The sequence below is a fragment of the Ictalurus furcatus genome, chromosome 25, assembly GCF_023375685.1.
Source record: "Ictalurus furcatus strain D&B chromosome 25, Billie_1.0, whole genome shotgun sequence".
In the NCBI taxonomy this organism is placed as follows: Eukaryota; Metazoa; Chordata; class Actinopteri; order Siluriformes; family Ictaluridae; genus Ictalurus; species Ictalurus furcatus.
The window spans coordinates 12,133,316-12,160,297 of record NC_071279.1 but is presented as its reverse complement, the minus strand read 5'-3'; the positions used below and the strand labels follow the sequence as shown (position 1 = coordinate 12,160,297).

General features: G+C 38.7%; 1 protein-coding gene across 3 annotated transcripts in view; it reads left to right on the top strand.

Annotated features, from left to right (window-relative positions):
- The first annotated feature begins 10,263 nt into the window (after positions 1-10,263).
- kita (KIT proto-oncogene, receptor tyrosine kinase a) overlaps positions 10,264-26,982 on the top strand; it is a 32,526-nt gene continuing 15,807 nt past the window's right edge. Inside the window, exons 1-10 of one of the 3 annotated variants that reach the window (XM_053613869.1) lie at positions 10,264-10,447; positions 15,955-16,215; positions 16,743-17,027; positions 17,214-17,353; positions 17,861-18,029; positions 18,551-18,737; positions 18,834-18,949; positions 19,295-19,409; positions 23,182-23,366; positions 26,809-26,915. In XM_053613869.1, the coding sequence (XP_053469844.1) occupies positions 10,393-10,447; positions 15,955-16,215; positions 16,743-17,027; positions 17,214-17,353; positions 17,861-18,029; positions 18,551-18,737; positions 18,834-18,949; positions 19,295-19,409; positions 23,182-23,366; positions 26,809-26,915 (1,620 nt within the window). In that variant the 5' untranslated portion in view covers positions 10,264-10,392. Of the gene's footprint in view, positions 10,448-15,954; positions 16,216-16,727; positions 17,028-17,213; positions 17,354-17,860; positions 18,030-18,550; positions 18,738-18,833; positions 18,950-19,294; positions 19,410-23,181; positions 23,367-26,808; positions 26,916-26,982 lie in introns of all 3 variants that reach the window. The other 2 variants (XM_053613868.1, XM_053613867.1) reach the window with 2 other exon arrangements.

Genomic DNA, 26,982 nt, shown 5'->3' with positions numbered 1-26,982 from the left:
ATTCTTCTTAAGAACAGTTACAAACACAATGGAAGTCATATCAGTCTCATGCAAATGAAAAGTTTTTTTCTGTTGACTTTACTGCGAATGCTGCCACAAGAACAAGAGTGAGATCAGGCACTGATGTTGGGTGAGGAGGCCTGGGGTGCAGTCTGTGTTCCAGTTCATCCCAAAGGTGTTTTAGTCAGGTTGACTGGTTGACATTGTTGGTAAACCATGTTTTCATGGACCTTGCTTTGTGCACAGGTAACTGTTTGGGAAAGAACCACATATGGGAGTGATGGTCAGGTGTCCAAATGTCTTTGGCTATATAGTGTATGTATTTTACCAAATAAAAATTATTTTACAAAAATAAGATCCTAACAATCAAAACATTCTTTAGGTCCCAGAAACGTTTTGCATGCAGCAAAAAGTCATGAAATTTGGAGAGTTTTTATGAGGTTAGTTCAAAATGATGTTCAGTGTGGGGAAAGGTGAGGACTGGGGGATTTAAATGTCTTTAAACAATCTGTCTTCATTCAAGTACGTAATTGGTACAATTAAACCCACCTATTATAAAAAGACCAATCGAAATAAAGACCAGTTGAGATAACAGTTGTAAGTAGTCACATGGCAACAACAAGCACTAGAGAGTTAATGGCAACATGGGCTTTAACATTGCCACACCACTCCCAGTAGCTTATCCTATCACTCTGTGGCTGTTATCTGTTAAACACTGAGCACTTTTTTTTTTTTATTCGAGAACTCCAAATACAAAAATTAAAAGCATGAATAAAGTAAATCGTGTGCAATTTCATGACCTTTATTTAGTATTAAAATCACAATTAGTACATCTTGCACATACGAAAAGAACAAGGCAATATATTTCTCTCAGTAGAGTGCCCTGGTGAATAGATGTGTTATTCAGTCATAAAGACATTTTTACACTGATAAGGGACATCCTCATTTCTACCTGAACATTTGGAAATCCCCACTGTTTAATGTGTGACTTTCATACCTTTGGCACCATGAGATATGACAACAAGGTCTACAGATGTGAATCTTAGTGAAACCACCATGGTTGGCATGCCAGGATGTTGTTATAGATTCTGTTGTAGTTTGACTTGAAAGATGAGGTGAAAGATGGAGGAAGCAACTTATAGCTAATGTTAGCTACATTTGCCTTCTCTAACCACTCGGCAGTCCTAGCAGTGAGCTTGTGGGTGTCTGTTTAGCAAGCTTGCATTTTAATTTTGTTATTATATCTGATAAAATTAGCCTTGAATTTGTATTTCAGTAATACCTAGATGAACTTATCTATACTCTGATACTATCTAGCTAGCTAACAATAATTACCCAAATTGAATTCAAGCAAAAATGCTAACTAAAAATAAATAGCAAAAAATCCATGCAATGCCCATTAAGAAAACAAGTAGCTTGACTATTTATTTAACAAGTTAACAAGCTGATGTTATCTAAGCTGACCCTACTCATTATTTTCTATATTTCTGCATACATGTGACCTAAAACATCATCAGATTTTCACACAAGTCCTAAAAGTAGACAAAGACAATCAAATTAAACAAACGAAACAAAAATATTATACTGGGTCATTTATTTATTAAGGAAAACGATCCAAGATGACATATCTGTGAGTGGCAAAAGTATTCACAAACTTTCAAGCACCACTGTACGATTTTCTCTATTGTGATTTTGTATTAGATCATGATTACACTCACATGGAACAGGCTTTTTTGGCTGCTGAGTTGCTTTTACATTCCAGTGGAAGCATTAAATCATATGATGGTGTAACATAATATGTAATATAATATAAACTAAATGACCCAACCTGCTCAAACAAGCAGATGGATTATGTAAACAACCCGTGCAGCTGTAAAAGTAACGTGGTACAGAGTGTGGACGGTAGAGAATAAATGCAGTATAATATTAGCAGCAGCATGTAATTGACAATACAGCCTGTATATTGTCAATTTCATGCTGCTGCTAATATTATACTGTGTTTATTCCCTACTGTACACACCCTCTGTAAGATTGTAAGCGTTGTAATGATGACCATGTCAGAAATGTCTTAACTGATAAATAGTCAATTATTAACTAGACTTTCTTTATTGATGGCAACTATAGCAAGAGATGTTTTTCAGCTAAACTGCAGTCATTTATTTCATCACCGGGGAGCAGAGCAGCAAAAAAATAAATAAATCTAACTATAAACTGATATCTTATTCAGAGATCTCATTATGCTCAACATTCTCTTAGTGTTTTCACACTAGTAGCAGCTTTATTGGCATGAATTGTAGCAACTGCTGATAAAGCATTGAGTGGGATAACGAAACAAAAATATAGCTAATAATAGTATTTGAAGAAAAAATTAATACATATGTAGAAAATCAAACAAATAACAAACAAATTTATACAAATTCAAATGTGTATTTATTACATGAATGTGAACTCTATTTACACATTGCTGTTCTATAACATAATTCCATTACAATTCACATGGGATTAGCGCCTACTTTATTCTTCTCGCTCGTATTTTGGCAGTTATTTACATAATCTGCTGATAATCAGTGAACTCTGGGACTAATTTGGTATGGTGTAATGGTGTATGTTTACCGTGTTGAGAAAATCTCATCTGATGGTTGTGTATTTAGTACAAAAGAAAGTGTTGTTCTGTTTCTATTTGTCCTGTGCTGCCTCTTCTTATATTGTCCCATTTCTATCTCTAGTCTGAGTGTGGTTCAGTTGGGTTTTGTTTTGTTTTTACTTTAGTCAAGTAATCAGCTAGGCTGTCTTGTCTGTTTTACGGGCGGTAACATTCTATAACAGTTTATTTATTTTGAGAATATTGTGACAGTAAGAACTCCATAGAGACAGTAACTTGAGCTCAGAATCAAACCAGGCACCGTGTAGCTGTGAGATGGCAATGCTGTGCCACCCATGCTCAGTAGTGAGCTTCTTAAATTCATGATAATTATTTGCTGCTATGTATGGAATGTTTCGCTATTAAATCAAGACGACGGTGCAATGCTAAGTGTAATTTGAGTTTTGAGTTGAATTATAACAGAACACAATTCTGATGCATTTAGACTTTTTAAAAATAATACTATGCTTAGGCCTGTAGGGTTTTTTGTGTTTGGTTTTTTTTTTTTTTGTTTTTTGTTTTTTTTTGGTAATAAAATTTTGTTCATATTAGGTAAATTAATATTTAACTAAGATAATCCAGTCATGCTTATTTGCGTTATGTCTCACTGAAAAGCAACTGTAGTAGCCTCATTATCAAAACACAACAACCGCCTTTCTTAAACAGTTGCGCAATATTACATGTGGGCATTCAAATAAAGCTTGCAAACAACTTCAGCTGAAAACATCTAACTGATTCTTCCTTCTATCACTCTCTGCCCAGCTTTCCAAATTCTAACAATTTCAAAGTAAAGACATAAGCATCTTAATGGACCACACACACACACACACACACACACACACACACACACACACACACACACACACACACACAGGTATTTGGACAGCAGACATAAAACAATGGAGTGTCTTCATGTTCTCTGGGTCTGGGAGAAAAGAAGGGACAGTGCTGGCTTTGGGCGATGTTTACAAAATCACATGCACTAGTCTTATAAAGAGGCAGTTAACTGAATGCCAATTTCACCCTCAAAGTTAAAAAATAGTCTAACGTTATTTTTCTTTTATTAATGCTACTGGATGTAAGAATTTGAAACTCTCTGGAAGAAAAAAAATGCTATTGTGAGTGTAAAAAGGGAACTGTGTGTGTAATTAATCTCTCGACAGTATACACGTTCACTGAGAATTCATGAATTGTGATCTGAACATCATACTACATGCTAATTAGTGTGATAAAAATACAATATAGAAGACAACATGATCATGTCTGTTTACTAAATGATTGGCAGATAAAATAAAAATGAGAATGAGAAAAAATAAATGAGCAAGAAAAATATCTATACCTCCATCATGCCTGCATTTTCCGCTTATTGATTATACAATACCAGAGGTGGGTAGCCAAAAGTTTTACTCAAATACAAGTAAAACTGTAAATGTAATAATGTTAATAATGATTGAGTAAGAGTAATAAAGTATCCAATGAGAAGACTACTCAAGTAGCAAGTTACTAGTTACTTCAGATCTGATTAAAACGAAGGGAAAATCCTGAATCTCGGACTACACGGAGAACTGTAAGTCACACCTCTCCTTGAAAGTTCTGTTTAAATGATAGAAAACCTGGGTTCAAGATGAAGCAGCCTTTCCCAGTCCTGTGATGGGTACAATAACACAACCTGTCATTTTCAATATAAAATCTCTCTCTCACACACACACACACACACACCAAAAACCAAACATTTTCACAACAATTTTCATGTTAACAATACAAACTTGTCAGCATCTGCATTTAAACAAGACAACAGAGAACAAAAGTAGACACCATGGAAAGTGTGTGTAGAGAGAGAGAGAGAGAGAGAGAGTGTGTTTTAGTATGTTTGATTGCTTCTTCTCCCTCTCCAGGACTGAGGCGTTAAAAAAGTGAGCAGTTGTTCAGACCACTGCAGAGTACAGCGAGACTCGTGACCTCATAATACGTGATATGAACGAATTATTAAAACTACATTTATTCATTAACATTTAATAGTAACGGAGGAACGCCACCGAATGTAGCGACGTAAAAGTACATTCCTGTGATTAAAAATGAGTAAGTGTATAAGTACGGCCAGTTAAACCTACTCTTACGAGTACATTCTTTTCAAAAAGTTACTCAAGTAAATGTAACGCCTCTGTACAATACTCTGTGTTACTTTGTCTTACCCCTGATTGATCACCATGTAGTCTGATTTCTTTCAGGTTTAATGTTGGGGCATCTGAACTGCCGTATTACGTCCAGTATATATACAAATACCTTCTCAATTCTGCACCAACACCATTGAGTGTGAATTTTATGATTGTGAATTAAAATGTATTTATTTCTTTATTTATTCTTTTTCATTTTTATCATAACCCTTTCACACAGCACACTTTAACTTATCATTCACCAGGAAATACCAACCTGCAACAGGTTAATTTAATTTGATAATGATCAAATAATGATAATCATAATGAAGAAGCCACACCTGAGTCTACTGAAAGCCAAGATCAACTGAGTAAACCGGTTGAATCAGGTGTGGCTCCTGCTTGATTGGAATGAAATCCTGCACCCATACCGGCCCCTTGTGGATCAGATTAGACACCCGTTCTATAAAATATATGAGGGGAACCGTGGCTAGCTGGTTAGCACTGTTACTTCTCACCTACAGGGTTGGGAGTTTGAATCCCACCTCTTCCATGTGCGTGTGGAGTTTGCATGTTCTACCTGTGCTTCGGGGGGTTTCCTCCGAGTACTCGAGTTTCCTCCCCCATTCTGAAAACATTCGTTATAGGTTGACTGGCATTTCCAGATTGTCCATAGTGAATGAATGGATGTGTGATTGTGCTCTGCGATGGGTTGGCCCCCGCCTCGTGCCCCGAGTCCCCTGAAATAGGATCCAGACTCCCCGTGACCCTGTGTTGGATAAGCAGTACAGAAAAGAGATGGATGATGGATACTATAGAATATATTGAATATTAATACTGTTCATTGGATGAACTTATTTTACTGCCTTTAAATGTGTTTAACGTATGATAGTAAATCTGTGGAAGATTTCATATAGAATTTGATTCTAATGAAGAGTGTTTTGGCATATTTGTGAAGTTGTGCTTATATTAGTTGGCACCAGACTCCTAGCTGAACAGCTGGCAACAAAGAGAATACACATACTCACTGGAGTGCGCATACACAGCGAGGTCATGTGTCATGTGATTGAGATGATAAAACAGAGCAAAAATAGTTTTTCTTTCTGTTCTTTGCCTGCAGACATGTATAGGGTGGCGTCTCACAGAGTGCACACAGAGGCTCTTGTTTTCTGAGGCTGCTAGTAAGCATGCGTACACACACACACACACACACACACACACACTCATCTATTCTCTCGGAGCTGAGCGGGCTAGATTATCAATCTGGCCCAATAACACAACCCTACAAACATGTACAAAGAACCAAGCTGTTGTTTTTTTAAATACATTTTTTTTTTTTACCACAGTTTTGCACTCAAGTCTCCATCAGTGAACAGTGGAGAAGTTCTACAAAACAGACTTCATGTGAACACTATAATGAATTTTCCTGGTTACACAACTGCACTATTTGACCATGTAGTATTAGCACACTTATAAACACGCACTATCCAGTGTTATCCAGATGAATATGGGTTCCCTTTGGAGTCTGGTTCCTCTCAAGGTTTCTTCCTCATATCGTCTCAGGGAGTTTTTCCTCACTATCGTTGTCTCTCGCTTGTTCATTAGGGACAAATTCATACATTTAAAATTTATATTCCGAATTTATATATTCTGTAAAGCTGCTTTGGGACAATGTCCATTGTTAAAGGTGCTATACAAATACAACTGAATTGTGATTGTGATTCCTCAAACTACTGAGAGATGGAACACAATGTATTCAATGTTCCAAGTGCACATGAAGCTGCTACAGTAATATGATGGATCCCTGTTACCTCAGAAGCTTTTTTTCCCCTGGGTAGGATATGTTTTGCTTAAATGCCAGGCTCTTGTACTAGATTGGAGAATGAGTAGCTTAGAGCATGAGAATCGATCAGAGGTTTTATGAGAGGATATTTATGTTTCTTGTTAATCATTTGAATTGGTCTGATTTAATTGACATTGAGATCATGTTTCTCTTAAGGCTAACCACCTGACCTCTTTATTGACCAGATATTTCCAAAAGCATCTGTGAGATATATGAGCTGTGGGTGTATGTGTCCTGTAAAGTTTGAAGTGTTCCAGGTTGTGTTGAGGACTTCAAATGTTCCTGTGAATGTACTTTACATTTCAGATAAAAGAAAAAGTAACGCATACAATCATGACAAATAATTGGGGCTAGATGTTCTCCTTGCTACTTTGTTGCATTTTGAAGTAGGGGTTTTTAACAAACCACACAAACAAAACATATGAACATGGAGGGGCAATAGATCATTCAACCTGATCATTACACCCATATGTGGTTCTTCCACAAACTATTGCCACAAAGTCGGACTCACACAACTGTATAAAATGTCTTTGTATGCTGTAGCATTACAATTACTAAGAGGCCCAAACCTGTTCCAGTATGACGATGCCCCTGTGTGTATCCTGAGTGAGTCCTGCACAGAGTCCTGACCTCAACCTCACTGAACATCTTTGGGATGAACTGGAAGTCCAACTGCACCCCAGACCTCCTCACACAACATCAGTACCTGTCCTCACTAATGCTCTTGTAGGTGAATGAACACAAATCCCCACAACCACACCCCAAAATCTAGTGGAAAGCCTTCCCAGAAGAGTGGCGCTATAGTGTAGATAGATTGAACATCTATGGGAGATTTTGAAGCAATATGATAGACAGCACTCACCACCATCATCATCAAAACAACAACCTGGTGAATATCTTTTTGAAGAACAGTCCTTCATCCTTCATTTTGTTAAATATCGCAATTATCTGGATCATTGATTCATCCATCTTCAGGATCTGCTTTATCCTGGTCAGGGTCTCAGAGCCTATCCTGGGACACTGGGTGGACAAGGAACACAACCTGAATGGGAGACCAATCCATCACTGCAGCATTTTTTTAATATAATGTATACTCAATCTAGACTACATAAAAGCACAAGATCACAGTACACAGTAGAGATTGTTCACACATAATTTTCAAATATTTTTCAGTCTTCAAGGAGAAATGTCTGCCAGTATTCACCACTGTTCTCTCTCCAGCATGCTGCCATCAAAGTGTAATGTACTGCAGATTATTTAAGCTACAGTAGATATAAAAATGTCTACACATCCCCATTAAACTTGCATGGTTTTGTAATGTAATGTTAAGTAAAAATAAATCATTTCAGATCTTTCCCCACCTTTAATATGACATAACATGCAACAAAATTCAAATGAAAAAAAAAAATTTTTTTCTGAAAAACAAGAAAAACAAACACTAACAATAACCTGGTTGTATAAGTGTGCACACCCTTTAACTAATACTTTGTTATAGTCCCTTTTGCTTGTAATACAGCATTCAGTGTTTTTGGGTAATAGTCTACCAAGTTAGCACATCTTGTTTATATTGATTAACATATACTGTTATGGGAAAAATAAAGTAGATACTCCATCAATTCTAGCTGCTCACCAGCTTTTATAAACAAACAAAAAACCTCAGGTGACACACACAAAAAAACACAACAGATTTCAATATGTTTTGAACAGCTATTTTTCCCATAACACAAACCAAAATTGAGAAGTTTCTGAAAAAACTCAAACCAACCCATCTGGTACCAACAACCATGCCATGGTTAAAATCACAGAGATCACATTTTTTCTCCATTAAGGTGTTTGAGGTGAACATTATCTGAAGCTGTATGACCTATATCTCCATGATTTTATGCATTGTGCTGCTGTCACATGATTGGCTGATTGGGATTACTTCATAAATGACCAGGTGTACGGGTGTTCCCATTAAAGTGGACGGTGAGTGCTTGTGTATCGTGTTGCTGTTCTTGCTGTTCATTTATTTAAATTATTTTTATTATAAGCACAATACAAATAGAGGTAGATGCAATTATGCAATATAAGTCAAGGGAAAATAATTGAATCATTTAAGCAACACAAATATTATAGTTATGATATTGCTAAATGGCTGTAAGAAAATGAAGAATGAAGAGCTGTTTGGAAGCTGAAAAGGCTGTTCTTACTAGTGAACTGAGACGACTGATATGGTTCACTGAAGTGAGCTGGAATTTCCATCACTATTGATGGTTGCTTAGCAACCTAGCACACAACATGAACAGAGCTGATTGGAAATCATAAACTATAGCAATAGGCCCATTCTAATCACTGGGATGCAACAGGTTAGGGAATGGAAGGTGGAAATTAAGCTCCCTGGTGTTCCCCTGGCTGGAACTGGAGTGGATCACTGTTGTTTTTGTCTCCAGATAGTGTATGGTTGGTGTGTTAGGGGTTTCTCCCATACCCTTTTCCATACTAGTCACTGGATACAGGCACTGCAGTACCAGGGAAGCAATGGCAGCTGATAACTCAGTATACATTGAAATGTTCCCTGGGATACGCTCCAGGCTCCCCTGTAGGATAAGTGGTATGGAAAATGGATGGATAGGTGGGTGGATGGATGGATGGATGGATGGATGGATAGTGGATGGATGGGTTGATGGATGGATGGATGGGTGGATGGATGGATGGTGGATGGATGGGTTGATGGATGGATGGATGGATGGTGGATGGATGGGTTGATTGATGGATGGGTGGATGGATGGATGGATGGACGGGTGAATGGTGGATGGATGGGTTGATGGGTGGATGGAAGGGCATCTATTTACCGTTTCGTCGAGATATAGGAAAAAGCGTATGGTTTAGGAATGTGGGAAACTAGTAACACAGAGAGATTGTTTTGAGATGTCCTTTGATACATTACATTACATTATTTAATAAAAATCTATTTTAAAAATAGACAAGCACTACTTCAGCAGTAATTTAAATGTCATAATAGAGAAAAGTATAAAAATAAATGTAAGACCATTTATTTTTATATCATTTCAGCGGGTTTAACATGAGGTTATGCAATATTCAATATAGAACAGAACATATAAATATTATTATTATTTATTACTATTATTATTACTAGACTTTTTATCAAACTGACCACATTTTCTGTCATAACTGAATTCTGTCTTAATGTAACTGTGTCTGTCAGAGGAGATTGACCTTGATGTTTATAAATACGCTTTAACAACAGTACGTACAAACTTTATTTTAAAAAAAAGACCTTGAAGAGCTATAATCACACTAATATGAGGCGTAAATAAGATCCAATAATTGTGGCTCTGTGAGTAGTCATTATGGAGTGGATTTAATTATCAGCCGTCGCACTTTCCGCAGAATGAAAGCAGACGCTCAAGGGTATTTTTGACACTTAGTAATTTATGCGTGTCAGTACTCAGCTATGACAAGGCACTTCAAAACACACACGCGCGCTTTATTATTGTAGACGCGGGCGCCCCGCCTACTTTCCTCAAGACTCATAACGTTACGCGCGGCCTTTGTTGCGCAGAAAACAGCGCGGCTCCTTTAAGAGCGCAACACGCCTCGCTCCAGAGCCACAGAGCCACACTACTGTGGCATTACTGAGTACCCAGGATACCGAGCGGACACACACGTGCACACACACACACACACCCGCGCACATATACATACATACACAAAAACACACACCTAAAAGAAATATAGATGGAATTATAACAATGGAATACCACTGGGTTCTGTTTCCTGTCGTGTTACAGTTTCTCTTCCGACCAGGTAAGCTGCTGCTTTTTAATCAGTTATACCTTCTGCTTTATAAAGTCGAAAACAAAAAAGAGGGAAGGGAGAAAGAAAGAAAGAAAAAGAAAGAAAGTTCATACGCATGAACATGTTGCGCGCTCTCACAGTTCTGTGCGTAAAAATGATTGCGATGCGTAAACTGTGTACCATTTGAGTCTGTGTGATCAGGCTGGAGATTAAGAGTGTGTGAGAGAGGTTCTGTGCGCGTGTTGTACTCGGTGTGTTTATTTGTTCATGTGCCTCTATAACATGCGCTCCTCTAGCTGTGGGAATGAGTTTTATTTGTCTGGAAACTTCGAGTCTCTCCGTTACTTCACCATTACGAGCTTTTGCACCTGAGCGCTCTCTCTCTCTCTCTCTCTCTCTCTCTCTCTCAGCACCAAAGTGATGATGAACGCACAGCTATAGCTCAGATAAACGGCAAAGTGGAATTAGCACCCACTTCTAAGTGTTGATTGAACTTGACTTTTGTTCCAGAGAAACATTTAACAGTGTGCTTTTGCTGATCAGACACTTGTTGCAATAAAAAAAGCACATTTTCTCTCAACTCTCTCTCTCTCTCTCTCTCTCTCTCTCTCTGTGCTTTGAGCCTGTGTGTTGAGTAGTTACTGGAGGAGATCGGAGAAACCGGATATTGGCGTGCTTAGCCGCGGGGTGATAACGTAACGCAGGTCGGCTCGCGCGGCTTTCAGTAAATAATTCATGGCGCGCGCCCATGTCAGCTCCGTGCATCACAGCGGAAATAAACATAGTGTCGTTCTGAAATGAACAATTAGTTAAGAGTGAGCTTAACACGTTAATGCTGACGGGTAGCTACTAATAGGTTCCGTAGCTTATTCGATGTAGAGAGTCTTAATAGGTTATAGGTTATTAGTTATATAGCCTACAGTAGTTTATGGAGCCAATCAAACAAACAAAAACAGGCGGATGGTGAGGGTAAGAGAAGCAGTGCTGTCAGGTGAACGACCTCATGATTTGTTACTATCAGACTGCTATCTCGACACGAGTGGACACACCTCGGTGTCCCTTTATTTTGCAGTCTGTAATTATACTCAGGATGACCTTGTAGCTTTGAGAACAGTGTTTTAAGTGGGTCTATCATCTGGTCTGAAGCCCCGCCAAAATCCTTGTAGACTCTCAGAAACAAAGGCTACTAAAGCTTGCTGCTGGCGTGGTACCCTTATACAAGCATGGATTACTGAACGGGTCTACCATGCAGAGTCCCAGGGGCCCAAATAAGTCTGAAGGCCCCAAAGCCAGAGCCTTATTAACTACCCAAAGTAGACAAAGATCCAAACGTCTCCCTGAAAAACTGAAGAAATACCCTACACATGATCTTTAAAGATGCCACAAGAGAGAGAGAGAGAGAGAGAGAGAGAGAGAGAGAAACCCATCATTACACATTTAAAGTGAGTGTTTATAATTTTAGTTCTCAGTAGGACTTTGGGAGCTGAATTGTTATCGATGCCATTCAACATAGGGGCCTTTTGTGTGTCCGTGCCCAGGGGCCCATTGTCTCAGAATCCGTTCCTGAGCTTCTGTATCTTTCACCTGGAAATGTGGGTGTGGTGCACCTTTAAGAGATTCAAAGCGCATATTTTTTAGAGTAAAAAATGAAATATACACCTTTTAGGTAAAAAGGTACATAGTGTAAAGGCACAAAAGCAAAAGTGTACGCTTGAGGGTACCACCACACCGTGACAAGGCATGGTACAGTTCAGTACAATTTCTATACCCTGCTGAAAACAAACAAACACTAGAAAACATCAAAGAAATTGTAATGGTTTCCACTACAAACACCACTACAAACCATCAGCTAACCATTAAAACCATTACCATTATTGGCCCTTAATGGTATCCACTAGACATAACATGCAATCAATAGAAAGCAACAAATGACCAGTAGAGACCCACAGGGGCCATTAAAACCAATACTATTCCCAGTATAACCATTAAAACCATGACAAATTCTATGAGGGTTTATATTGTTTTTTTCAGCAGGGTGTTTTTTTTTTTTGGCAACTGTTTTAGTTCATGCCACATTAAACAAACAACAACAACAAATGCATAATTGCTAAGCTGATTAGATAAGATGATTGGCCATTTTGTAGCAACAGTAACACAAATAAGTAAATATAGAGTGAAGTGTTCTTTTTGGAACCAAACTGGTTCTTCTGAAGCACCTTTTCTGGCATGTTTATTATCCAGAATGCAGTCAGGTAAGCCGCAGGCTGCGTTATAATGACTTGAAGATAAATGGGATGAAATGGGATGTGCTTTAATAGTTGGAGGTTGTTCAAGAAAGCAGTGTGTTGTTGTATTGCAGAACACAGAGTGCACACCAAGTGAAACAGGTTATTTATGGCTGTGCCACCTTCTCACTCAAACGACGACATTAAGACTGGTATTACCGGATGTCAGGAGGCGTGACAGATCGCAGACTACTTCCAGACTCTTCACGCATAAAAAATAAATAAGTAATTAAATAATTATAAAACTTCCAGACATATATAAACCGGCGCAGGCAAATCAGCTATTTATAAACTCAATTGAACCAACCAGCCTAAAACGCTTTCACAGACCAACTGGCCGATTGTGGCTTGGAAACTGAGGTCACGTGAAGGCCATGAAGTTTAATTGAACAGTGAAAAAGTGAGTGAAAAACCATTAAGCAAAAGATACATATAATTTTTAAGCTTTTAATATTTAGTGAACTGCTGTCTAATTTGCATGAATCTTATTGAAGAGCTACGTTCCATACCGCATACCTGCGCACTAAACAATAGTTTCTTATATTTTTCACTTGTCTGTTTAGCTTTTGGGTGCATGCGCTCAGTGCCACCCGAAAAACCAGCGTGAGCGCACACGGGATAACGCAGACAGTGCGCATTTTTAATCTGACACTTATCCTGGGTGTTTCTATTCCTCCAGATCAGAAACTAATGCTGTTGGTGGAATGTAGGCTAGTGTTATACTAGGCAGTGCATAAAATCAGAAAATAGAAATGTAGCCAATTAGTTGGATGTAAAAAAATTTTTTTTTAAGTCTGTAGACATGGTCTCACGCTTGCACATTTGTATAAAACGTAACAAAGGTTTAATCAAACGAGATTAAAACATACACTATAAGGTCGAAGAGTTTTGGACACCTGACCATCTCACCCATATTTGGCTTTTCACTAAACTGTTGCCACAAATTTGAAAGCATACAGTTTGTGTAGAATGTCCCTGTTTACTGTAGAATTAATATTTCCCTTTGCTGGAACTAAGAGGTCCAAACCTGTTCCTTCCTTACAATGCCTCTGTGGACAAACTGTGGTAAGAAAAAAAAAAAAAGTCAGGGCTTGTTAAGGTTGGAGTGGAAGAACTTGAGAGCCCTGACCTCAACCCCACTGACCTTTGAGATGAACTGGAACACCGACTGCACCCCAGACCCCCTCACACAACATCAGCATCTGATCTCACTAATGCTCTTGTATCTGAATGATCACAAATCCCCACAGCTACGCCCCAAAATCTCCTGGAAAACCTTCCCAGAAGAGTGGAGCTTATTATAACAGTAAAGGGGTATTAAATTTGTAATGGGATGTTCAACAAGCACAACCATGATGATCAGGTGTCCAAATACTTTTGACCACATCGCGTATTTATTCATTTATTTATTTACTTATTTTCACCTATGAAATAGCACCGATTATATCTCTAGTCTCTGTGAGAACAGGGAGAGAGTCTTCCTTTAGAAGCATGAGATTCATCAGTGACATGGTTAGTTGTCCAGATCCTATAGTTTTGATGTGTTTGCCAACTTCAGGGGTATTTTACTCTCTGTTGGGTACTAAAAGCCATCACTCAGCGGTGTATCCACTGAAAAAGAAAAAAAAAGCACCCAACAGGTACCCAATCAAATCTCACAAGAGAGCCATTTACTTTAAACCAGGAACCTCTAAACCAAAGTAAACATGCCGAGCAGATAATCCCAAAGCATACACACTCATGTATCTGGTGACATATTTAGTGTTGACTGTCTTTCTCACTAGCTCATGCGTACACACACACACACACACACACACACACACACACACATACGTCCACAAAGCCATTATTCAACAACTTGGCTTATATCCTTATCTTTCTTTTCATCTTCCTCTTGCTTCACCTCGTGATTACAATAATGACAAATAAGTACTAACTAGACATGTTCACACATTAGAGATGGTGTACTTGATAACCATTTAAACACTAAAAGTACTGGATATAGAAGCAAATGACAGCTTTTTTTGACCGTTTATAAATGTTGGCACAAATTCAGGATGAGAAACTTTCACGTATGAAGGCTAATTTCTTTTGGCTGGTCGTTTTCTGCAATAATCACCTCACACTAGCTTTTGCGCTGGACAGAATTACTGGTTGCCAGAACGTGCACAATCAATCAACACAATTTAAATAAAATTAAGACCTGTTTAATTGGTTTCCACACACGATGTTCAAGTGTAACCGTGTGACTGTTTGCTCTGTACGTGTGGTTGCTGTTTATTTTTGCGCCATATCGTAAAAAAAAAAAAGTTACAGTATGCCATGTTGTCCTTCTGAGCAAATCCTTGTGCAAACATTTGTATCCGTGTTATGACTCTTTCTACTTGTTTGTCAGTCACATGCAAAGAGGATTCAGAAGACGAGTTGAACACTCGAGCAGTTTACTACAGATTCACGGAAATGACTCCAGACACACTTTGGAAGGCAGAATAAACGCGTATTTCATGAATGCTTCGATGACATTAGAGATGAAATAAAAGCTAGTAAGGCTACAGTTTGATGAGCATGTTGATTAGTAAAAGGTGTTCAGAGTTGTGAAGGAGGAACAAGGCATGGCATTTTTGCATTCTTACTTTGCCAGACATGTTTGTAAGCCACTTAAACCGGTGCATGTCATGACAAGGTAATTTGTCATAACATGCAAGAGGAGCTTCTGTCAAATAAGGAAAATGCACATACACACGGTAGTGATCATATTAGAAATAAAAGTGTGATGATTGATGAAATTTAGAAATGGCTGGACGAAATTCTTGGGGAAATATAAAAGAAGCTGGTATGTAAGCATGTCTGCTGCCCAACTTGGCTCAGGTGAGATTGACTATGATGAATTGCAGCATGGAGCTATAAACGCTACAAACATCTTTTCTGAAACCTCTAAGACTCCAGAGGGAAGAACAGATCTGGGCATGTGGTATGTTGTACATGAAATAAAATAAGTTTTATTCTAGTTGTGTCTTTCCGGATAACCTCACAGAACTCTTGCATTATTCACTTATTAGTGGGTTGCCAATAAGGTGCTGTAGAGTATGTGTTGTTGTTGTTGTTGTTTTACCCCACTTTCTTCCTCTTGTAAAGACCATTTCAGTTCTGAACTGGTGTACTGCCTATAGGACAGTGTTTTTTTGCCCAGTGGACCTATTTGTGTGTGATTTTTTTTTCTTTTTTAATCAGGCAGTACCAAGCCCGTCATTTCACCAGACGGATCCCAGCTCGCGGTACAGCTGAATGGCAACCTCGTTCTTCGTTGCCATGGCGATTCACCAGTGCGTTGGTTTCGGGAAGAACGTCCGAGCCGAATACTAAAGGATGAGCAGAGGGACCACCAACTGTCAACCATCAATATGACCAAAGCGAAGCCACAGGATCAGGGCAAATACATTTGCATGGAGGAGTCCTCAGGAGAGAAGAGCTCCATTTATGTTTATGTTACAGGTAGGTGAAGCTCATAGTATTTGTGTGTTTGGAAAAAAAGCAGAGAGATATGTCTGAATAGCTAAATAGTAGATGTAGTAGTAGTAGTGTTCTTTAGCTGATTCAAAAGCCTGCTGATGCATGAGTGTATGGACAGATGTGTGTCATTTATAGCTCTTCACGTTACATATTATGGTTCCCAATGTGTTCTTAAACAGTGACCATCTACTGATTGCTATGAAATGACGTACAAAGACTCAGACAAACACACTTTACTGTTTTTTTGTTGTATAAGCCATCATACAGAACCTACTGTGTACTGTGTACAAGGGTGCCTGCTCTATCTTTTTTATCTGTCCTATTTTGTTTCCCTCCTCATGCTCTTTGTCTCTACAATTCGCTCTGCCTCTCTCAAGCTGGTGCGTTCTCTCTCTCTCTCTCTCTCTCTGTCTCTGTCTGTCTCTCTCTCTCATACAGCAATGTCATGTCTTAATCTAAGACCCTTGGTTGTGTTTCATTGGTTCTTGATTTAGCCTTCCTCTTAGCAGATCCTGTAAACGCCTTCAGGAAGTCCATGATCCCAGATATCATGGCCGGGGCAGGCGACATCGCCACTATCCCCTGCCTAGCCACCGACCCCAGAATGGTCGACCTGCACCTGGAGACCTGCGACGGACAACAACTGCCCACTGGGATGAGGTACAGCGCTAGTACTGAGACAGGCATTTCCATGGTGAATGTCCAGCCCACCTACAAGGGATGCTATGTCTGCGTGGGATTTCTGAAAGAGAAGATGGCCCGATCTATGGAATATAAGCTTAATGTGCGACTGGGTGAGAGACACAGACTGAGAGAGAAAGACACTGTTCTCTCACCTTATCTTATTATTCTCATCATCTGTATTCTCTGCAATACACTTGTACTTATTACTACTATTTATATAAATCCTGTAAACACTACTTAGCAATCTACGTAGATTATTTGTTCAGTTCAATTTCTTTGTACTGTTCGGCTTTCAGTTCCAGATGCACCGCCCCGTATTTCACTTCAGGAGCATAACAGAGTGCTCCTAACCCAAGGCCAGAGGCTCACGCTCAGCTGTTCCACTTCCAATGTCAACAGTGAGATCAAGATTAACTGGCTCCCACCTCGTGGTGTGGTAAGAACGCAGGCAAATTCATCTGTGCACACCTGTGCCATATTCTGTGCACGCATACACACACACACACACACGCACACAAGTTTTTTGTAACGGCCCATTTACACTTTGCATAATAACTGCATAATTACTACATGGCACAAAATGAGAGTGAGCACCAGTTTGTGATAGCTCTTTACTTGCTTTTGATTTGTAGCTCTTAAAAGAGCACATTTCAGCATGTAAATTTTCGAGAACTATCGGACTGGGAGTGTAAAGGTTTTTATGATGCAAGATGTTGCAACTTAATATGTTTCAATATGTAATACAGTGGATTACAGTGTAACCTGCTTTGTTATCACATTGTTATTTGATTCTAAGGGCGCCTTGAGCAGTAGTGGCTCGGAAAAGCGAATCGATGACATGTAAACATAAGCATCACGTGACTTAATGTTATTATCCGTCGTCTTTTCTTTACCAAGTCTTTCTGACTGACTCGGGGAATATGTTCCTGCTGTATTTGTACAGAAAGCATCCGTGCAGCAAAGCTCCCAACTTTTCACCGAGCCAGTCCTGCACAAACGTACAGCCACCCTCCAAATAGAAGCCGTGACAACCCAGGATTCGGGGAGCTACTACTGTAACGCAGAGAACTACAGAGGAACTAGTACCGAGAGAGTCTGGGTGGATGTCTACAGTAAGGCCACTTGTCATATGACACATAAGATACAGTACAAAATGTCACTTTTAGTTCGCTTTCGTAAGACATCTTGCAGTCAGGTGTGTGTACAGTATTTCAAGTGAATTCTGCTTCACTGACATTAAGACAGATTGTTTTGTGGCGGGTTTTTTGCCCCGAATGTGTGTATATGTGGCTTGTGACATTCAAACCTCAGAAACTACTGGATTTCACAGAAGTAGTGCAGTTTATTTTTACACCTCACTGTACGTGAAATGATAGCCTCAAGTCTGTGACTTTCAGACTGGTGGCTTTCAGAAGTTCCAATAAAATGAAAACAAAATATTCTTTCTTCTTTCTTTCTTTTTTTTTTTTAAACCTCAAGCTGCCTTTTAAAAGTTGATCAGTTGAAACCAAGTAAAGTTGTATTTCAGACTTGGTTTATGTCAGTAGAATTCTATTTTCCATGATGTTTGTTTTGTTTTGTCTACCTTTGATTGTTTCTCCACTTATGCGAATTTAATGTGTGTCTGTTTTAGGCAAAGGATTTATGAACCTGACCCATGTAGATAACAGGACATGGAGAGTGCGAGAAGGAGAGAGTCTGTCCCTGCGTGTGGATATGGAAGCCTACCCTAAACCACATGTCTTCTCCTGGAGCTACAATCGAAAAAATCTCACGAACACAACTGACCACGTTATAACCACACACTCACAGGCACACAGGTATGCACACACATGTATACGTTTTCACTTATCAGCGTTTCTTTGTCATGGACATGGAGATGTTTTATTGTTGTTGGGTTTTTTTTCCCTTCACAGTTATCAAAGTCAGTTAAAGCTTGTGCGTTTAAAAGTATCAGAGAGTGGTGTCTACACCTTTCTGGCCTCCAACGGTGACGCTAGTATCCACCTGACATTTGAAGTTCATGTCCTAAGTAAGTTTCTAGGAAATATAGTTGTGTTTTGTGAGAGGAACCAGTGGCAAATTGTTTGTGCTTCATTAATCATGTGACTCACAGCGGTATGTTACACAGTTGTTACTACAGTGTGAAATAGCACAGAGCAAACAGAAGTATATACAAACTTTGCAAAAGAGATTGTTTTGCTGCACCATTGACTGTTAAGTTCCTCATCACATTACTGATCAAATGTTGTTCCACTTTCAGATCGTTCAAGTTTGTACAATAGTTTATTATAGTGTATTGTGGCTGTAGGTTGGAAAATAATGAAATATTAGGTTAAACTGTTTTCTCTCAACACTTACTTTGTTTAATCTCTAGGTAAACCAGCAATTGTATCTCATGAAGGTCCAGTTGATGGGCAAGTGCGCTGTGTGGCTGAAGGTTATCCCCCACCTCAGATCACATGGTACTACTGCGACCAACCCCATGCCAGGTAAGCATGCTCATAGGTTGCCAATTATTCAAACCTTTGGTGCACTGCAAGCTCCTTTACAGTGTAACACAAGGGTCGAAAGTATGAATTATGTTGTGACAGTAACAAACTTAAGCCAAATGTGGCATATAATTGGTGTACCAAAGCAATATCCTACAGGTAGAGGGATCCAGAAAGTCTAGAGATGTGATCTAGAAGAATGCCTTGTGCTGGCAGTGTTTAAGCTCAGTGCTGCATGTACAATACATAGTGTGTACAGATAAAATGCTACCACACAGAGCAGAACTCTCCCAATCCAACCAATGTACATATTTATAGTCACGGTAAATTAATTAAGTGGCCACTACAGTACGTTCATATTTACTGTAACAATTTAATATCACCATAAAAATGAATGTTTACACATTATAGTTGGATCTGGAGGATGTGGTTAATGTGATGCTTAGGTTATTGTTGCATGTTGACGTAAACACAAGCTGTACTTTCACCGATAGGGGCAATGCCACTATCTGTATCTGTTTAAGTTTAGTGCTCCAAATATCCGTATCTGTATCTGGATTTGGGTTAAACCCAAAGTGGTCATGGAACAGTGATTTGTTTTCTTTTGTTTTCTTTTTTTTTCTTTCAACCCTACCACTATGCCCCATGGGAACAGTGGAAAAAAACTCTATGTCATAAATAAGTTCTGTAAACACTTCATGCAACATGGTCTTTGTTCTGTGAGCTTCATATTTGAGCTTTCACTTGTGCCCATCCCACTCAGTCCCAATGCACAGCTTTAATCTTACTTAGATGCCCTGTGAACCTTTCTGGTGAGCTTTCTTTAAAAAAAAACCCCAATCAAACAAATTAATAAAAAAATAATAGTGCACCTCATATTTGTTTCTATATTTATATCCATTTCTTCCATCGGAATACTATATTTGTAATCGGTTACATCCCTGTTCACCAATCAACATACTGATGCTGATACTGAGTCTGAGCCACTAGTGAGTGAAGGAAAACCATTACAAAAATGATAATTGAATTATTACATGAAGGGTTTAGCTATCATGGTGCTCGCTAACTGAGGTGAGGATATAACATGACGTCGAACTGATTAGTTAATCGGCTAACGTGATGCTTGATGATTGGAGCAAGCGGACTGGTCAAATGACTGTATCATGATCGGGGCAATAAGCCTGTGATAGGTGACTAATAGTCATGTGAGATTGGATGATATTATAGGAACAGTGTGTACTCAGAGGAACAGTTATTCTTAGATGACACACTACTGAGTGAACACCTGGTGTCCCGAGCACCACCAAACCAAACACCAAACCATAACTTAGCAGATAGTGCGTCATTATGTGTTATGTGTACATTCACTCATTTCTTAAGCACCCATCTGTCTACAAATCTGCTCCCTAAACATACACATATATATATATATGGGGATATAAATGTTTCCTCCTGCAGAACCTGAACATGGGCTTCTATTGCTTTTTGTACATACAATCCAGCAAAATGATTTAAAAAAAAAAATTGTGCGTTGTTGGGGAAAACTATTTGAATTGGCGAAATTGCAATTGCACAAAATAGTTTTTCACGCTCTTTCACAGTGATGTTTGTTGGTCAGTGGGATCTTTTAGCTGATGTCACATGGCGCATTTTGGGCCAAATCTGTGTAAAATCGGTCATTGACTACGTTTACATGGACAGCAGTAATCTAATTATTGACCTTACTCTGATTAAGATAGTAATGTGATTAAGCTGTTTACATGAGTCGTTTTTAGAATACTCCTGTCATGTTCCCGTTTTACATGTTTTAGAACATAATTAGATTAACAGCCCGCGTCATTGCGTCACCGCGCCACGCCGTCCAACGGCCCTCCAGAATTTCACGTATCAACGTACAGTTCGTCTTCGTTATGGTACCGTATACAGTTTTGGGTGTTTTTATTAAATTTTTTTACGAACGCTTTAAGTGCAGTTAATTATGTGTCATGCTATACGTGCTAATAGACAATTGCTTGAAGCCGTGGGCTGCGTCTCAAACCGCGTACTTACCATCTATATAGTAGCCGAGATAAATGTATTTTTCCCTACTACAGGCCTATAGTAGGCAAATATGCGGTTTGGGACGCAGCTGAACTCTCTTGTTCGCCGTAAAATGTTGAGAACTGCCGTGTGTGATTGTGTCCTGTCACAAAATGCGGTGAAAACTCTCACACAACGTTCATAATGTGATTAAGGTGTTTACATGTCTGTAATACACGTCCATAATGCGACTAAAACAGGAGTACTCCACCTGTCTTAATTCGATTAGAGCTTAATTCGAGTATGACCTTAATTAGATTAAGGTAAGTAAAAATTGCTGTTTACATGGTAGTTTCTTAATCAAAGTATGGTCTTAATCGGGTTAAGAGTGGATTATTGTTGTCCGTGTAAACGCAGCTATTGTGAAAAATTGCGAGCTCCTCGGTATATTGCAGAGTTTCCTTGATTTTGCATTCATTTCTGCAATCGCAAAATCCTGGAGGGACTGTCTACATAGAGGTATTGTATAATATACTGTACTGTAGCACAGAGTACTCAAATCTTGTCATTGCTTACTGTAGTTCCCTTTATTGTTCCCATAAAAACACACAGGGCGACATTTTCCTAACTGCTGTTTTGACTTTACTACTTGACTTTTACTACTTTTTCTGCTTTAACCATACCTTTATAAGCTTGTAATCTCCCATTAAGAACTATCCCTGCTTTTATTTTATACAGTTTAATAGGTTTAGATGATAGTGACGATATAAATCTTTACTGGATAATCAAAATGCTGAAGTTTCACGAGAAGTAAGAATCAGGAGACCAAGCGCCAGAGAGCCAGTGTTGAATCAAAAACATGGTTTATTATTTGTGCAAAGACAGCCTGGACAATAGTCTCAAGCCTGTAATCTAAACATAAGTTGGATACAGTTGGCTTTTATACTGATGTGTACGTGCAAACGACATACCTAATGCTAATAAGAGAAAAACATAATCAAGGACAGAAACATGTTGACCCAAAAACAGAGCAAAGGACACCCATGTATACATCATAAGACCATGAGTAAGCAAAAATCACTTTGAATTGATCTTAAATGATTTAATCATGTTTGAATGAATCATTCAAACATTGGGAAGCAAATCAGCATTAGGGCTATGAGTGACCACTGCTTTTGGAGCACAATTATGTGAGATTATGTTAGATTTGAAATCTCCTGATACAATCGGCAATCATTGATGGTTAGTGGGTGCGATACGATGATGCTACTGTATATTTAATACAATTTCTCACAACGTAGTGATGCAAAGTCTTAATTAGTGTAACTGTACGATTCATTTGCTCATACTCATGGTCAGTTGGTTCCTTACAATAAATCAACAAATGCCAGACATGTTTATGACACAGTGTTTCAGAATTTCTGCATGATAAAGCTTAGGAGAAGTAGGATTGCTAGACCTCCATGTTACCCATGTTGAGCATGTTGGTACATGTTGGTACGTGAATGCAGGGACATCAGAAAAGCATTCAGTGCCAGACTTTCTGTGTAACGTTCCTTTGGTATGTATGTTGGTGTTGGTAACAACAACAGGTATACATGTTGTAACTTGTATGTTGTTCTGTTAATATATATATATATGTGTGTGTGTGTGTGTGTGTGTGTGTGTGTGTGTGTGTGTGTGTGTGTGTTGACCCTTGACATCCATTAGTGCATGTCCATGACTATTGTTAATTCATTATGTGACACTCTAGGTGTTCTAATTTGTTAAATGCCACACAAGAGGAGGAGGATGTCGTCACTGTAACCATGACTAACCCACCCTTTGGGAAGGGAGCGGTGGAGAGCCGCTTAAACATCACCAAGAACAATTACCCCACCCTGGAGTGTGTGGCTTCAGCCGAAGGCGAGATTGTCTACACGCTGTTTTCCATCAGCGGTGAGAACACAAGCAAACATGTAAACACTCTACACACAATAAAGAACACACCCAGTTAAGGCCTAATTCCTGATTTAAAACCAGTTCCATACATAAAACTGGAAGAAAAAAAAACAATAGAAAGGGTTTCCGGGATCAGAGGTGATCTGTCAGCAGGTCATTAAATGTTATTAAATTAAACGTTTGTTAGTGTGTATTTGTACTGCTATCCTATTGATGAAAGACGTGAGCACTAATATCTGCTAAAGGAGTCCAGTATCCAGCAGTGTTAGCAACAGTAAATGGTGCTAATACTAAATGAGCACTAGGATTAATAAGCCTGAACTGAAAATATTGAACATCAAATATTTGGAGGAACTTCTGAACAATTTCCTTAGCCATTAGATACATATCTCAAGTCACTGTCTGACTTCATCTCCTCTCAAATTGCTCCTCTGCCATTCTATAAAAAATGCTAAAACAGTAGATTTATTTGAAATTATTTTTAGTGACACAATTACAATGTTGTTGTTTTTTTTTACAATGATAATGACTGAATTTGTTGAGAACAACATTTTCTATAATGTACATGTAATGTACCAATTATTTAACGACAAATACGAAAATACAGAATCAGAAAGGCAAGCCTATAATTCTGTTTGAAGATCAGTGTCACGATTTCCCCTCGCGCTAAGCACTGGAGCACGCAGCGCGCTCCGAAGAGCTAGCACACGCTTTTGGGTTTTCAGTGACATTGAATTTGTTTACTTTCTACATGTGCATCTGTTCGGTTTATGTCCTGTCTCCGCCCCTGTATTGTCATTGGTTGTTTCCTGTATCTGTCATCATTAGTCTCAGCTGTTTCGTGTCTCATTGTACTTCGTGAAGTATCACGTGAGTTTTCCATATACCAAGCGTTTGTTCCTCGTTTCATGTGTTATAGTTGTATAGTCTTGTTCTCGCCCTCGTTCTTCGATTCTGTTTTGCCTCGTTTATGCCCGTTTGTTGATCGCCGGACCCATTGCCTGTTTTTGACCACACTATTGTCTCACGATTTGGAGTTGTCTGCCTCTCTCTCATATAATCACGCTCTTATCTGCATTTGCATCCGTCCTAACCTCCATTATGTTCCGAAACGTCACGATCAGTTTAGTAGATTTACATGCCATGTGACTAACGAACCAAGGTATGTTAAGTGCAAAAATTTGCATACCCTTAGGAAAAAATTAAGAAGAAAAAGCACAAAAAATGTACAAACACTTGTACCAACAAGTTATTGTGTTAGGTTTCAGATGTTCCTTCATTGCATTAAGTAACAAAAAATATTGAATAGTATATTTTAATAGTGAAATTTTTTTTTTAAATGATATCAGTTTAAAATTTCCATTTACTTCTTTATGATGATATATACTCGAATCATTTGTTTGCCCAGTAGTTTCCTTTATAACTGCCTCCAGCCTCTTTCTGATCCAATCCTCTTGGCAGTTTTAACTGAGAGGATCCAAGAAGGTTCTCCCTGACATCTGTTATAATCTTGACAGATGCCATACACTGCCTTTTTTTGGGAAATAAGTTCTGGAGACTGAGAGAGCCATTGAGAAAACCTCCTTCTTTCTTTGTTGTTATCTTGTTGCACTTATATTGTCAAGTTCTTGGATCTCCTTTTTTGCAGATGTTGAAATTTAAAATAGACGTTGTTCTTTTTTGTATCCAGAAACCACAAACGATACAAATTTTTGTACTCAGAAGAATAAACAGATTGTGAAACACCCATACAGTTAAGCTTTAAGGCTTAATGCTCTTGTAGTCTCTTTGTCCAACATAGATATAAATCTATTTCCATTTTATGTTCAATTCTATTATAAACTGTCCACTGCTGTTGAGTGGCTGACATGGCTTTATCATAACAGCCATTATTCTGTTCAGCTGTTGTTTGGTTTTTGGTCCATTCAGGCATTACCCTTCATTGAATTTCTCTCAGCTTTCTCACTCTCTTTCTCACACTCCATTTCTCTTGTGTTTCAGCTTTGGACTTTGCTGTAGATGCTAGACATCTCTTAGTTTAATCTCTTCCTGCTTCATTGATTCATTGCAAAAAGAAAATGTCCCAGATCTCTTTTATTGTTTGTATCTTGTAAGATCCAATTTATTGCAGATAATTCTATTTATTTTAAGTCATCTGGCCAGCGTAGATCTTCAATCCACTGTTTGCTTTGCTTGCACTAAACATTTTCAGCATACTGTTGAATGAAACCAATAAATGTGTAGAAGCCCAGGGGTGCCAAAGCATCACCAGTGCAGAGCAGTTTATCATGCCGGGCTGAAGTTCTGGTTTATTTTCATGTTACCAAGCACTGCTGGAGCATGTAAATACTGCAAGGTGAAGCAAAATTAACCATGGTCTTGTTGGAATGAGTTTTATCGCAACATTTGACATTTTTTGCCAGCTAGCATCCTTATTTTTTCCAGATTTTATTCGTTATTTTTAAATTCAGCTGAGTGTCTGCCTGGGGCTCTTAGGTTTCTGGAGTATAAACGCAATGGTGCATTGGGATGGAGGTGGTAAGAAGTGTTTGCACTGGTGCGAGTTCAGGGCCTTGGGGTGGAGGTGGTTGCCTGAGTCTGTTCGGCAGAAGTAAAGTATGTAAGTAAGTGGAGAAAGACCCCAAAGTTTAAACTTCTGTAACAGTTGATTTATGTATCAAGCCTGTTCTTTGCAGGGGGCATGAAAGTGTGTGGGTGTGTGTGTGAGTTGGTGTGGGTGTGTGTTTGTGTGTGTGTGTGTGTGTGTGTGTCCATGCTTGTGCTGTAGAAAAGGGATGATATGAAGGTACAGGTTTTTAGAAACAGTGGAACAATGAAGGGAGGGATAGAGAGAGAGCAGTAAAAGCCAGTGACCGGTTTACAGGGGATTATTTCCTGCAGAGTATGCATTCTCGGATTTGAAATGGAGAGAAAGCTTCTTATGACTAAAGAGCTTATTACACCTCAGAGTACAAAGCAGAAAAACAATAACACTCAAACACACACAGAACCTAGCAACATAGTAGTCGTTAGGAAACGTGTACAAATTTGTACAGGACAAAGCCAAAATAAGCTAGGGTCTGTATGTAATTACCATAGTACACTCACTGTATATGTAGATCAAACTGTGAGTTTGGATATGACAGTAAAGCTGCATTATTTCGGTATGATTTCTGTCATTTTTTACTATCTTTGAAATCCTAAAGATCCCTATGTACATAAGGGAATTGCAACCCTTGTTTACGACAAGTATCAGTTACTGTTATGCTTTTAAGAGAACTTATGCATCCTTACATTCTTTCTTTGTTTGTGTGTCTTATATGAGCCAGAACACCAGCCCAACCTAGCACCACACCATCTCTTTAGTGCCTTTCATTTTTGGTTTTCTGATATCTTTTTTTGTTATTGTTTTTTTTTTTGTTTATTTGTTTTTTTCCAGAACGTACTGTTCCTCATGAGCTTTTTACTCCATTGCTGATTGGCTTCACTGCTGCTGCAGCCATCCTTTGCCTCATCCTGTTTGTTCTCATTTACAAGTATATACAGGTAAGGCTGAACAACTTACACAGTGCAGGGCAGACTGGGCATTGAACTTACTGGCAATGTTACAGTA